The 15,119-nt window shown below is 40.7% G+C and overlaps 1 protein-coding gene across 2 annotated transcripts in view; it reads right to left on the bottom strand.

Moving 5' to 3' along the window:
- Positions 1–12,485, bottom strand: part of CWF19L1 (CWF19 like cell cycle control factor 1) — a 32,360-nt gene extending 19,875 nt beyond the window's left edge. The window contains exons 1-6 of one of the 2 annotated variants that reach the window (XM_077778741.1): positions 11,900–12,485; positions 8,613–8,697; positions 7,680–7,758; positions 6,507–6,608; positions 3,433–3,647; positions 943–1,061 (exon numbers count right to left, since the gene is read on the bottom strand). In XM_077778741.1, the coding sequence (XP_077634867.1) occupies positions 943–1,061; positions 3,433–3,647; positions 6,507–6,608; positions 7,680–7,758; positions 8,613–8,697; positions 11,900–11,922 (623 nt within the window). In that variant the 5' untranslated portion in view covers positions 11,923–12,485. Of the gene's footprint in view, positions 1–942; positions 1,062–3,432; positions 3,648–6,506; positions 6,609–7,679; positions 7,759–8,612; positions 8,698–11,899 lie in introns of those variants that run through there. The other variant, XM_077778742.1, reaches the window with a different exon arrangement.
- Between the last annotated feature and the right edge of the window lie 2,634 nt (positions 12,486–15,119).

Genomic DNA, 15,119 nt, shown 5'->3' with positions numbered 1-15,119 from the left:
GAGAGAGAGAGAGAGAGAGAGAGAGAGAGAGAGAGAGATGGAGAGAGAGCATCCCAAGCAAGCTCTGAGCTGTCAGTGAGGAGCCCAATGTAGGGCTTGATCCCACAAACCTCAAGATCACGACCTAAGCCAAATCAAGAGTTAGATGCCTAGCCAACTGAGCCACCCAGTTGCCCCAGGAAAAAAGATTTTACAAATCATTTTAGAAATTATCCATGCTCTTTACCAGTGAAGATAATCCAGAACTAACTTAATGCTATCAGTTATAAAACATTGGTTTTATGGTCTCTGCAAGATATGCTTTAAAAACTCTACTTCCAGGGGCGCCTGGGTGGCTCAGCTGGTTAAGCATCAGACTTCTGGTTTCAGCTCAGGTCATGATTTCACAGCTGGTAAGACTGAGTCCCGCGTTGGGCTCTGCACTTACAGTAAGAAGCCTGCTTGAGATTCTCTCTTTCTCCCTCTCTCTCTGCCCCTCCCCCTCTCACACACATTCTTCTCTCTCTCAAAATAAATGAACATTAAGAAAAAACCCACCTCCAAACTCAAACTAAGAAAGAGCAAAAAAAAAATTTGATACAAGTTCTTGATTCTTAAGCTGAAATACTGCTGATGTGATTATGTTGACAAAAGAGTTTTCAAGATTGTACAAGGAGTACTGGTTTGACCTGACGTGCGGTGCTACATAAAAGCTATGATGATTAAAACGGAATTGTTACTTCAGATCCACAAACTGGTAAGGGGCTGTATACAGTCCAATTCCTTGTATTTCAAATTAGGAAACAAACTCAGAAAAGCTGAGTAATTTGAGAGCCACTTATTTCAGTACATGAGTAACCAAAATGAATGAAGATGTCACATGGCTTAAATGAGCAAGAGAAGTTCCTGTAGAAGATCCAAGGCAAATTCTTCAAAAAGCGAAAATAATGAAATGCTACTCACCGATAGGGAAGTCTCTCATAATAGGTCTTTTCCAAAGCAGCAAAATGATACCTCGGTTTCAAGTCTGTGGCAAGACTGGAGACCAAAGCAGAGCCACATTTTTTGGTATCCACTTCTCCCTAGGAGAAAGAAACCTGGTCATCATAACAGACCTAGGAGTTATTAAGAAATGCAAAGAAGAAGACAATTTAAATGTCTGTGGGGGCGCCTGGGTGGCTCAGTCGGTTGAGCGTCCCACTTCGGCTCAGGTCATGATCTCACAGTTCGTGGGTTCAAGCCTCGCATCAGGCTCTGTGCTGACAGCTAGCTCAGAGCCTGTAGACTGCTTCAGATTCTGTGTCTCCCTCCCTCTCTGACCCTCCCCTACTCACACTGTCTCTCTCTCTCTCAGAAATAAATAAAAACATTAAAAAAAATTAAATGTCTGAAATTTTTTAGTTGATACAAGTGTAGGCAGTAGGATTTGGAGAGTGAATCCCATACTTGTAGCAATCAGAGAAATCTCAAACACAGAAGAGGAAGCGGGGTATTGTTAAGTGCAGAGAAGACAACTGCAGAAAGCAGGGGTTAAAAGGTAAGGTATGCCCTCCGTACTAATACCCAAAATAGGGTTTGTTCCAATCTTTTTTGGAAAGTAAGTTCTCTCTCTGGAGCCCACAGACTATGCTTCTATGTATTGCTGTACATCCATAGTTCTGACAATGCAAACAGTCAGAGTCAATGCAAAAAAATAAAAATTAAAAGCTAGCTTTCAGGGTCCTTAGGATCCACAAAACATTTGGAATGGAATAGTCAATGACTTCATGACATAAGCATACAATCCTTTATTTTGCTTCCATCAAGAAAAGTGTGGTTTGCGGAAGGCCACAGCCACGCCCTGGTCAAAGTTTGTAACATAAAGTTCATCAAAAATATCAACCTTATTCCCCCGACATCTCTAGCTTTTGTTAACAACAAATTATGTGATCTCTCATCCATATTATTTATGAACTTAAGAGAAGGTATTAGCTGCAAATATAGAAATTACCAAAATTAGTTTTCCACTAAGTAAAGCAAGAAACTCCTCCTTTTACTTATGCTCGCTTCCTTTGGGTTTGTGCTGAAGTGCAGGGAATCAGCCCCAAGGTTAGTCGTAGTATCTTAGAGACTGATAAACTGTATTATTTTCTCCCCTAAAAAGCTCTTATGTAGTCTTTTGTAAACTTTAATCAAATCTTTTCGTTAGCATCCCCAAAATGAAGGGGCCTCATTTTTCTCATCCTTCCTCAGAGTATTATGTGTGTCTTCCTCCCTTCCACCAGCAACTTAGTCCCCCTCCTCTGTACCTTCCCTAGTCTGCCGTACCTCCTCACTGTGACCAGCACTGCCCCCTGAATTCTAGGTGAAGAAGAGCCATGGATTTATGGAAGGGGAAGACAGCACTGTCCCTTTTCCTTTCAACACCCCCCACCCCCGACAATGCCTAGTATCTTGTTGGCTGTTTTGGTCCAGACACACTGTGATGAAATTGGCAGAGAGTGGTCTATAAGACCTTTTTCTAGATCATTACTGATAACTCTGCATTTACTAATTGATATTTGTCTCTAAATGCATTCTTAGGTTTCCCTTCACTGAAACTCAGCTGATGCTTTCTGCCCTCACATACAAACTTTCAGTATCTTCCTTAGGCTTATGTGATACTGGTCACTCACCAATCTGATATACATCGTCTTCTAGAGTGTTTATTAAAATATTAAGATCACATGCAATAGTGAGCTCCAGTGCATCCCAACATTAAAGCTTTCACATTAGAGAAATAACAAGTTTTCAACATCTCTTTTCTCATCTTTAGATCACTGTCTTTCATCTCATAATGATTTTATTAAAGAAATATTTTGAAGTGTGTTTGAGTGGCTAAGTCAGTTGAGTGTCCAACTCTTGATTTTTGCTTAAGTCATGATCGCACAGACATGGTTTTGAGCTCTGCATTAGGTTCGCTGTGGAGTATGGAGCCTACTTGGGACTCTCTCTCTCTCTGCGCCTACCTCCACCTCTCTCTCTCAAAAACAAATAAAACTTAAACTAGGAAAAAACATTGAAAATATTTTAAAAGCCAAAATACTACAATCTGCAATGGAAAAGGGGGGAGGGTAATACAACTGAAGAGCTGCCATAAACTGTAAATCTTTTAACTAACAATTAGTGAACTCTCAAAACACATTAAGAGGAAGCTTAAAAGAAGGTACTTGATGCAGAGATTATAATTTAAAGAATCACTCACTTATAATTAAGATTTTAACAATCTCATCTGTGATCATGCTTTCATAAGATCAACCAGTTTTAAAGCTTTTGCTTTGGTCAATTGATATACTTTTAAGTATCCTGAAACAATTTACAAAAAATTTCTACTGAAAGGTCCTAAGAGCCGAAACATTCAATATAAAGAGGAAAAAGAGCCCAAAATAAGCCAGTGCAATTTGCTTACAGAAATTCCAACTGAACACTACTCACAGAAGAATTCCCAAAGTTCCCCACATACTTGGGCCATGGGGATGTGAGCAAGATATCAACACCCTTAAACTGGGATGTTGAACACAGCATTGTCCTCAGGGAAGACACATCCTTGGGACTAAAACTGTAACCTGGGACTGGCTCATCTACGGACTCTGTCCCACTGAGGTACACAATCTGCAGCCCCGAGCTTCCAGTGAAGATACCTTTACGACCTGGGTTCAAAGAAAAATGGACAAGTTTTAGTCAAAACTGCAGAAATGTTATTACGGTGATGAATCTCTCTCCCCATGCCATGACTTGCCTACCTCCCTGCCATTCTCCATGTCTGAATGAGTGCATACTCTTCTAGAGTCCCTCTTCTGGCTGCAGGGTCTCAGTGGTAGAAGGCTACAACTGTGTTCCTGTTCAGGGAGAGCAGCCCTTATATGGAGGCCACTACTCATGGGCCAGCCTGTTTACCCAGATGCCTTACAAATGAAAAAAGTTGGGAAGCAGTGATTAAGAAAAAGCCTTCCTGTCTTCTGGAAGAGACTCTATATGTGTTAAAAGAAACCCAGGGGCACCTGGGTGCCTCAGTCAGTTAAGCATCCAACTCCTGATTTCAGCTCAGGTTATGATCTCACGGTTCATGGGAACGAGACCTGCACCAGGCTCCACTCACAGTGCAGGGGGGGATTCTCTCTCTCCCTCTCTCTGCCCCTCCCCCTCACTCTCTCTCTCAAAATAAACAAACATTAAAAAACAAAGAGAGAGGGGCACCCAGGTGGCTCAGTCAGTCAAGAGCTGACTCTTGAATTCAGCTCAGATCATGATCTCACAGTTTGTGAGTTCGAACCCTGCATGGAGCTTTGCACCAACAGTGCGGAGCCTACTTGGGATTCTCCCTCTCTGCCCCTCCCCCACTCATTCTCTCTCTCTCTCTCTCTCTCTCTCTCTCTCTCTCTCTCTCTCTCTCAAAACAAATAAATAAACTTTAAAAGAAAAATAAATAAAAGAAAGAAACCCAGACATCTGGACCAGAGAGAGGTAACAAGAAAAATGAACTGCAGTTCTGAGGAAAGTACAGTCTAGAATACACATACTCTTCATGCAGGCAGCAGCTTCCAATGGAAGGAAAACATCTGGAAAGAACAAGTGAGAAATACTAGAGACTCTACCCTCTTTGAAATGTATTCCTGAGATCTTGACCTGAGCTGAAGCCTGACGCTCAACTGACTGAGCCACCCAGGCGCCCCTGAAATGTATTCCTGGCTTGGGCCCTTGATCCTGTTTCTTACTGCTGCCTTCAAGACCTTGCTCTGTAAATTTTCACCTTCCTTTCACCTACTGAGTCTCCTCTTCTCAGCTGGGTCTTTCCACTCAAAAAAGAATAAAGTATTAAATATACTAATAGATATACTAATTATCAATGGAACATGCCAATTAACACACATACTAACTGATAAAGGAACGTGCATACTAATAAAAAACTAATAAGAGAACTCACACACTAACTGAAAACTCCTTTCTCTTCTGTTTCCAATTTCTCAAAAGAGTAGTCCATGCTCTGTAAGTGCTTACCTCTTAGTACCTGAACCCACTGTACTGATTTCCATCTCTCACCCTTCTCTTAAGATCATGAATCACCCTGTAACTGTCAATGGTCTCTCCTCCCAAATCAGTCTCTCTTCACTTAGAATCTACGAACTTGACACTATCTTTACCTCCCCAAACTGCTCTAATCACTTTCAACAATCTTGCCTGCTGTCTAGATGAAGATATATGCCCCCACCACAGAGCAGTGCTTTCCTTCTCATTGTATTTCCTCTGAAATAATTTGATCCTTCTCAGCTTTGTTTTCCATCTTTAAGGGACCAACTCCCCAAAGCCTACTCTTCCACACTGACCTCAACTATATACTCTAAAAAAGCACTTCCAATTACGTGTTGGATGTTCTGCCAACACTTCAAGATCACTGTCACATGTTCACTATCAAGTTCATTGTCTGCTCCTCCTATTGGATCTCAAGAAATCTCTTTCACAGAAACAACCCAAGTACCTTCATGCTCTTTCCACTCCTAGCACTAAATTCATGTGGTAAATGGCTGCCATAAATACCTACAGCAGAGGTCTTAATCCAAATCTAATAACTACTGTGAGAGTTGCCACAAGTTCAGGCCTATGTTAAGACCTAGAATAAAAGGATTTCAAAATGTGTATCTCGCAACAGTGGTTAAAAAACAACAAGCAAAAATCCGTCCCTCAAGTTTTTGCCTAAAGGAGCCCCATATGATTGAAGCAAGATGAGATAAGACTGCTTACATGAAGGCCACAGCCAGACGTAGAGAATAAAGGCCAAAATCAACTATGGTGGGGAAGGATGGGGAGGACACTTACAGCAAAGGAAATGTAGAAGCTTTCCAGAGAAGTAAGGGACCGAGAAAGAGGAACTGTGAAGAACAGTGGAGTCATTTTAGGAAAAAAATAAGTTGAATGATCCAAGAAGCCATAAACTGACAGGAGGTGAGGGGAAAGAAAAAACAAAATCTGACAGTGCTTTTTTAAATGGCCAGACATCAAAAAGAATCACTAAAAGTGATTCAGGAGGATAAAAGGGGAACAACTTTAACTCAAAATTAAAAAGTGGACCTGGAACCAGAGAAGGGACAAAAAAGTGAAAAATGTCAGGATCAGCACTGAAAACTTAAAACCAGCACCAAAAGCTTAGTGAGACAGAGCTATAGCTCATGAGGAACCTAACAAACAAGTTGTATATATCTAGCAATGTTACATGGTGAGACAACATACATGGAACTTTTTCCAACATAATTTATACCTTAAGTAGTCCCTATACTATAGTCAAGTAATTTATTCTTCTAGTCAGCCACACAGGTATATACTGGGTTGTGGGAGTACAAGGAGATTGGGGAGGCGGTGAGAGAGACTATAAAGAAAAAAATGCCAGATTTGGGGAAAGAACCCCATTTTCTCAGCAGTAATGGCAGAAGAATTCAGCCACAAATTTCCCAGGAGACTAATTCCTGGAGATACTTTATTATGCTCATTACAAACAAAAAAAAATATCAACTTACCCAGATAAGTAATGTTTTCAGCTAATTCACACCCATCAGCATCTTGGAAATATTTTACTGTTTCCTGGTTATTAGCACCGAGCACATATGTCTGAATAGGAGCTAGTGAAAGAAACAGACATGACACCATAGAGTTACCAGATCTGATGGAATTTGAGAATTATTACCCCACAGAAAAAATAATCACAGCAAAAGTAAGGAGTCTGCAATCCTATCTGTGGAACATGCCTACCACTTAGGATATCCTATCCAACCTGTGGCCTATTAAATACTGTCACTAAATTGGTGAAGTGACATCTTTAAGAGAATGGGAAAACACAGACCCTAAAGAGCTTCATTAAAAAATGAAAATTTAAAAAAAAGAGAGAGAGACAAACTGGAAAAAGGAAAGGACACATACGGTTGCATTTCTTCAATTCTTGCCTACTTAGAAGAGAATTCTTTTTTTTTGAATTCTTTTTCTAAACCAAATCCAACCAAACTCAAAATGTGAACATTTTTTAAAATTTTATTTACTTTTATTTTAGAGAGAGAGAAAGCGTACACGCATAACCAGGGGAGAGGGGCAGAGGGAGAAAGAATAGAATCTTTTCCTTTAAAAATATTTATTTTGAGAGACTGTGCTGCATGCATGCATAAGCAGGGGAGAGAGGGAGACGGGGGGGGAGGGCGGAGAGAGGGAGAGAGAGGGGAGGGGAGAGAGAGAGAGAGAGAGAGAGAGAGAGGGAGAATATGAATCCAAAGTAGGCTCTGTGCTATAAGCCTGGAGCCTGACTCAGAGGCTCAATCTCATGAACTGTGAGATCATGACCTGAGCCGAAATCAAGAGCAGGTCACTTAACCAACTGAGCCACCCAGGCACCAGAGAGAGAATCTTAAGCAGGCCTCATGCTCAGTCATGCTCAGAGCCCTGAGTCTGACACAGGACTCAATTCCACAACCCTGGGATCATGACCTGAGCCAAAATTAAGGGTTGGAGGCTCAACTGACTGAGCCACCCAAGTGCCCCCAAAAATGTGAACATTTAGATACATAGGCATCCTTTCCAGCTCAACGTGGAGCTCAGAAGGAAATCCTTAAATAACTACTACATGTGAAAAACAACCCAGCAACAACTGTGTAGCCTTGAAGCTTTGTTACAAATCATTTGTTAAATAAAAATAATTTCTATACCTTTCTTGATGCCAGTTTTATACTCCTCCCATTCAGCATCTGGAGTGGAGCCAAAGAAATTTCCTACACACAACAGCAGCTAAAATGAGTTTTTTAAACAGATATATGAGTTTTTTATCAAACATTACATAATTGATAGTAACATTATTCAGCTAATTATCCTACTCAACGGCCTCACACTAGGTTTTTCCCTTAATCAGTCTGTGGAATCTCAACATACAATTCTTTAGCAGAAATCGCAAAGTTAATCTGAATCTATAAATTATTAAATTTTGGCTCACTGGCCACCAAATTCAAGTTAGGGACGGGGAAGAGGGGGTCAGGGAAAGATGGAGAAATCTACTTCCAAGAATCTCTCTCCAAATACAGAGCTTTTAAGTATTAGATACCCTGAGAAGATACAGGGCACAAAAAACACATTTCCTGCCTGTTGTCTTTACTCAATCTTTAACCCCATGAACAGATTATCACCATCCCCAGAATACCCTTCTGTACGCTAGGGGTCTACAGTCTAGTTGGCAACCCCACATAACGTTTACATAAGGCTCTTCAGTCTGTGAAGCATCTGCACATGCCATCTGACTTAATCCATACCATACACTCATGAAATATATCTGTGATTCCCAAACCCAGTGGTTAGAATCACCTACGGAGGTTTTCCTCGTCTGTTTTCAGTTTTGTTGGCAGTAAGAAAGTAGCAAGTATAAAAGTGTAGAAAGTATAAAAAATTCAAAAAGTATAAAAAGGTAAAAAAGGTCTCCCTTTCCCTATCATTCTGCAGCTACTCAGCTCCTGTGCTCACGAAAGGAACTCAATCTAAGCAAAAAGGGAGAATATGTGTTCCGTTGAGAAATGAAAAAAGAAGTCCAAACTTTATTTTAGTATGTTTGACTATAACAGTAAAATTAGATTCAGTAAAAGGAAATGTCTTACGTCAAAGTTTCCACTTTTCTTCTGAATTGCTCGAACTCTATTGAATAAAGCATCAAACTTTCCTTCAACATCTCCACAAGCCAAGCTGCAAACAAGAGATAAATGTTAAGGCAACTAAGGAAACTTGAATGGGCGAGCTGGGTTTTGTAACATATTAGTCTTTCCAGATCAGGCAGATATGTGACCCAGTCTCTGAGGATACAGGAGAGCTTCAGTGCATGTTAACTATTACTGACCAGTGGGCAGCTCCACCTAAAAGTCACCAAAATCTTCAACCTATCTCATCTAGGAGTTAACTTCACCTCCTCCAAAACTGAACCAGCTTCTTCTCACTTCCCAAACTTTGTGGATGGCCATATCACCAAATGCGTCACCAAGAGTCAAAAATCCCTCATCAAGTCTCATCAATTCCCTTTTCCAAACATCTTTCACATTCATTCCATCCTTTTCCTTTCCACTGTTATTATCCATCATCCATTCAACAACCATGTACTGGACACCTACGACATGCTAAGTGCAATATGCCCAGAACTATGCTAAGAACATGTTAGGAGTACAAAGAGGAGAAAGACTCAGTTCACACCTCAAAGCTGATAATCAGGGAAGCAGAGATACTCTGATATAAATTTGTATGAAAAGGGCTACAATAGGAGGCATGCATAAAGTGTTAAAGGGCAGAGAGGTAGAAAGTGGCAAGAGCTGAGGTTTATAAGGCAGACTTGCCCTAAACTGTGACATAACTTGTTCTATCATTTCATTTCTGAGTTTTTAATAATTCTGACTTACAGTTTTTTTATTTCTCATACCATTTTTTATTGCCCTTGAACTCATCTTGAAATATAGTTCTTATTGTTTTGTCAGTATGTCTTTCTGGTGTGTCCCTATCACTGAACATTTTTTAAAGTTTATTTATTTTTAAGAGCTAGAGAGCAAGCAGAGAAGGGGCAGAGAGCGAGGGAGAGAATTCCAAGCAGGCTCCATGCTGTCAGCACAGAGCCTGATGCAGAGCTCAAGCCCACGGAACGGTGAGATCATTACCTGAGCTAAAACCAAGAGTCAGACACTTAACTGACTGAGCCTCCCAGGCACCCCATCACTGAACATTTTCAAGCTGGGTAGTGACATGTTTCAGAAAGTTCATTTTAGTAACAGAGTGAAAGATGGTCTGGAGGAACAAATGACTGTAAGCAAAAATACTACCAAAAAGGGGAATACTGAATGAAGATGAAAAGGACAGAAACAGATGGCAAATTTAGAATTCTGAACACCTGAACACAATGTGGACTGGTGAAGCAGGGTGGGAAAGGAGCAAGGAGAAGGAACGGAGGATACTCCAAGGCAGAGCGAGAGTCCTGTGCTCTAACAGAGGCACAATCAGGAAGGGATCTAATGAATCCGGTACTGGATACAGAGGAAGTAGCATGCTTACATTTATTTCCTCTAATGCCATCTCTTCTTCCTAACCAACCTAAATAAAACCAACAGTTTAATATTCTTTCCTAAAAAACATTAAAGAACCCCACTACCGGGGCACCTGGGTGGTTCAGTTGGCTGAACGTCTGACTTCAGCTCAGGTCCTGATCTCACAGGTGAGCATGAGCTTCGCATCAGACTTGCTGCTGTCAGCGGGAAGCTGGCTTCAGATCCTCTGTCCTGGTCTCTCTGGCCCTTCCCTGTTTGCGCTTTCTCTCAAAAATAAGTAAACAAAAAAAAAAAAAAGGGGGGGGTGACGGGCATGGAGGAGGGCACCTGTGGGGATGAGCACTGGGTGTTATATGGAAACCAACTTGACAATAAACTATTAAAAAGAGAGAGAGAGAGAGAGAGAGAGAGAGAGAACTCCACTGCCTGCAGAGCCACAGCCTTCCACAAGTCCCCTGTCGTCGTCCTCAGGGCTTTTTCCAATTTTCCATAACAGAAACCTCCCCTATTGTCACTCTGACCACTTGCTGCCTGTGCCATTCCCTAGGGTAGTTACTTCTAACAGCCCTACCCTATGCTTCCTGAGTCTAAATTTTTCCCATCCTTCAAGGCCCAACATATCTCTAAAGCCTTCTTGACTGGCTCAGAAAGTCTAGCTCTTCTAAAACTTCAGAAACTCATCTGAGCATCTCAGAGCAAGCTAGGTAATAAACTACTATGAGTTTTTATTTACCTTCTGAATACCACCTCTTCAAGAAGTCCCCCAGTCCCTACCTGTCACCAATTCCTGATGCTCCCACAGGATCCTGTATTTCCTTTATCATGGCAGTTGTCACATGGAATTATAATTGTTTCCTGGAGAACCATCATCCAGTTTGTACATCATAGAATGCCTCAAAATTCATCATCTCTCCCAACTAGGCCCTTTTCCAGTGTTTTCTATCCCACTGAAGGGCAGAAATTTAGGACCCCACAGTGCCAACTGCTTCTCACAGCCAAACCTTCTCCAAGCCCTGTTAATCTCATCTCTTTAATAAGCCTTGAATCCCTGCACTTTTCTTCTGCTATCACTCTACCTAATCCTATCTGTCTTCCTCTTTCGCTCTAATTTGTTCTTACACTGCACCCAGAATCGCTTTCCAAAACAAAGATACGATCCCGCCAAGGAGTTATTAAACATTTCAATGACTTTAGGATAAAGACAAAAATACTAGCCAACGCTCAATCCTCCCTCCCGATTCCTCACAATAGCCAAATATCCCTGTTAAACTCCCTCCCAGAACCGTGAAGCTTTTCTTCCTGACATTTATTGACTATAATTAATCTGGATTCTCTAACATCAGCTCAAAACTCTGAACTCCATTAAGGCAGGAACTCCATCTGTGCAACGTCCAGCACAATGCCCGGCATTCTGCAATTGTTCAATAAATATTTGTTGAGTGGATGGATAGTTGGATGCACACTCTTCACCCCAGAGCCTTCTCCTCGCAAAAGTGCGCCAGGGCAGGAGCCCTATCTATCTAATCTGTTCATAACTGACCACCTATGGGCCCCCAGCCTAGTAGTTTTCGTTAATAAATAAACGGGCTGTGGGGAGAAGTGAAGTGGAAATGTGTCAGAGGCCAGGACGGCCTAAGACGGAGGAGGCCTGACGCTGGCAGCTTCCGCCTCTCCCACCGTGGGTGGCCAGGACAGTCACTTCTCGGAAGCGAAAAGAGACCGGCCCCAGCCAGGCAAAGACTGATCGGAGCTCACCAGCCGCCACCACGCTCCCACCCCCGCCTTTTCCTCCTCCCTTCCAGTCACGAGAAGGACCCAGACAGCAGACAGACGCGCGCGCACGCTTCTGAACTATGGTCACTCACAGGCGCAGCGGTTTCTGAGCCATTTGTCCCAACAGCCTGAGTTCGGGCGACCACCGAAAACTGGGCCCCGGAACCCGTACTCCTAGAAAAACGCGGCGGCACAGCACTAAGACGCGGGCGCGCCCAGCCAATGAGGGTTCGCTAATCTACGGAGAGCGCCGAGGGACAGAAGTCTCTCCCGGCTGGCTGGGTCTCAGAGGAATCAAGGAAGGGGAGCAATGAAAGAAGGAAAATGACAAAAAGAATTACAATTATGTTTCCTTTTTTGTTTTTCGAAACAGTTGAAGTTATCGAGCTGCTAGAAAGCTCCCGACACAATGATGGGCCCTGACCTAACCTAATCTAACCATGTCAGTCCAATGGGCAAGACAGACTGTCCACACACGCTTTTTTGGTTAAATTCACCATTCTAAAGCTAAAAGAATAATGGCCATCACCTTGATGCAATAAGTGTCAACATTTGCCACATTTTTTCCTTCATCTCTCTCTCTCTCTCTCTCCTTCAAGGTACACTTTTATTATCACTGAATCATTTGAAAGTAAATTGCAGACATCAAGAATACCTTAACATGCAATTCCTAAGAGTAAGGACATCCCCTATATCACCAAAATACTGTTAAGACACCTAAGAAAATTAATTAATTCAATAATATCTAATATATATCTATATTTAAAGTTGTTCATTTGTCTCCCCCCATTTTTTTTTAAAGTATCTGGGGCTTGTTTTCATTCAGGATACAATTAAGTGTCACACTTGTATTTAGTTCTCTCTAGTCTTTTAAAATCTACAATGCCCACATGCATTTTTGGTTGTTTTTCCTGAAATTGACTTTTTGAGGGAGTTCAGTTCAATGTGTAGGAGACAACAGTATTTAAGAAAATGGATGCAAAACAGAGTTCCCAACAACCCAGCGGCATGGAAAGTTCAGCCAAGAAATTAAAAATTAACCGAAACATAGATTAGTTTACAGAATAACCACAAAGTTCTGGTTTTCCTCCCTTTGGAGGGATTTATTAAATTCCCTGACTTATTAACTATTGATGTCCTGCTTTGATAGAACACTGAGCATGTGTCTTTTCTACTTTTGGGGTAATTTAGCACAGCCCAGGAGTAGAAATCAAGATTGAATCTAGAAGAATAGTAGAAATTTGCCAAACATAGGCAGGAAATAACTTCAGGAAAAGGAAACGAAAGTAAGATATGAGATCTCATCAGTGGAATTCTATTATCTTTACAACTTTCTTGCAAACCTAAATTGAAATATAAAGTTTATGGAAAGAAAGCTCATCCATGGAGACTTAAGCTAGCTCAAGGTAGCCGAATATTGTCTAAGTGTCAGAGTAATAGGAAATGAAATTGAAAAAAATGAAAGAAATAGGGGTCTTGATCCATGCTAGGAGGTCTGGCTTCAGAATACACATTCTAGGGGCTCCTGGGTGGCTTAGTCGGTTAAGCATCTGACTTCAGCCCAGGTCAAGATCTCACAGTCTGTGAGTTCAAGCCCCACCTCAGGCTCTGTGCTGACAACTCAGAGACTGGAGCCTGCTTCAGATTGTGTCTTCCTCTCTCTCTGCCCCTCCCCCGCTTGCATTCTGTCTCTCTCTCTCTCTCTCTCTGTCTCTCTCTCTCTCAAAAATAAATAAACATTAAAACTTTTTTAAAAAATTAGAATACAAATTCTTTCATGAGCATGGAACATTCCTCTGGATGGATAATATGTTAGGCCACAAAACAAGTCTCAACAAATTCAAGTACAAATTATATCAAGTATCTTTTCTAATCACAATAATATGAAACTTAGGGCACCTGGGTGGCTCAGTTGGTTAAGTGTCCAACTCTTGATTTTTAGCTCAGCCCCTCTGATCTTGAAGCTCAACCCCTCTGTGCTGACAGCACAGGGACTACTTAGGACTCTCCCTCTGTCCCTCCCCTGCTCGCGCATGAGAACTTGCTCTTTCTCAAAATAAATAAACTTTTTAAAAAAATGATATGAAACTAGAATTCAATGAAAAATAAGGAAGAAAATTAGGAAGTTTAAAAAACACATGGAAATTAAACAGAGCACGTTTGAACAACTAATAGCCCAAAGAAGAAATCTCAAGAAAAAATAAAAATAAAAAAAATCTTGACACAAATGAAATGGAAACACAACACCCCAAAACTTATGGAATGAAACAAAAGCAGTTCTAAGAGGAAAGTTGATAACTACAAACATCTATGCTAAAAAGTAAGGTCTCAGATAAAACAACCTAATACTACAAATCAAAGAATAGAAAAAGAAGGATACACTAAGCCTCAGGTAAGCAGAAGGCAGAAAATAATCAAGATTAGAGCAGAAATAAATGAAACAGAGAATAGGAAAACAATAGAAAAGATCAATAGAAACTAAGAGTTGGTTTTTGAAAAAGATAAACTAAGTTGACAAACTTTTAGCTAAACTAACGGAGAAAAAGAGGGGACTCAAATAAATAAAATTATCAGTGAAAAGGGACACATTTCCACCAAATCTACACAAATATAAAGGATCATAACAGACTACTATGAACAATTATAGATGCCAACAAATTGGACAAACAAGCAGAAATGGATAAATTTCTAGAAACATAAAATTTACCAAGACTGAATCAAGAAGAAATGGAAAATCTGAACAGACCAATAATGAGTTAAGAGTTGGAATCAGTAATCAAACAACTTCCAATGAAGAAAATCCCAGGACTGCATTATTTCACTGGTGAATTCTACCAAACAGTTAAAGAAGAACTAATGCAATCTTTCTCAAACTCTTATAAAAAACCGAAGAGGAAGAAACACTCTGATTCATTATATGAGGTCAGTATTACCCAATACCAAAGCCAGGCAGATAAGGATACTATAAAAAAACTACAAGCCAATATCCCTGATTACTAGAGATACAGAATTCTCAGCAAAATACTGGCAAACCGAATTCAATAGCACATTAAAGGGATCATACACCATGATCAAATGGGACTTGTCCCTGAGATTAAGGATTGTTCAACAAACTGGAATCAATAAATGCAATACACTTCATTAATAGAATGAAAGATTAAAAATCATATGATCATCTCAATAGATGAAGGAAAAGCATTTGACAAAATTCAATGATTAAAAAAACTCTCAACAAATTGTACATAGAAGGAATGTACCTCAATATAGTAAAAGCGATATATGACAAGCCCACAGCTAACATCATACTCAATG

The sequence above is a fragment of the Crocuta crocuta genome, unplaced genomic scaffold, assembly GCF_008692635.1.
Source record: "Crocuta crocuta isolate KB4526 unplaced genomic scaffold, BGI_CrCroc_1.0 scaffold170, whole genome shotgun sequence".
NCBI lineage: Eukaryota > Metazoa > Chordata > Mammalia > Carnivora > Hyaenidae > Crocuta > Crocuta crocuta.
Note: the sequence above shows the minus strand (reverse complement) of the source record. Positions and strands in the feature narration are given on the sequence as shown.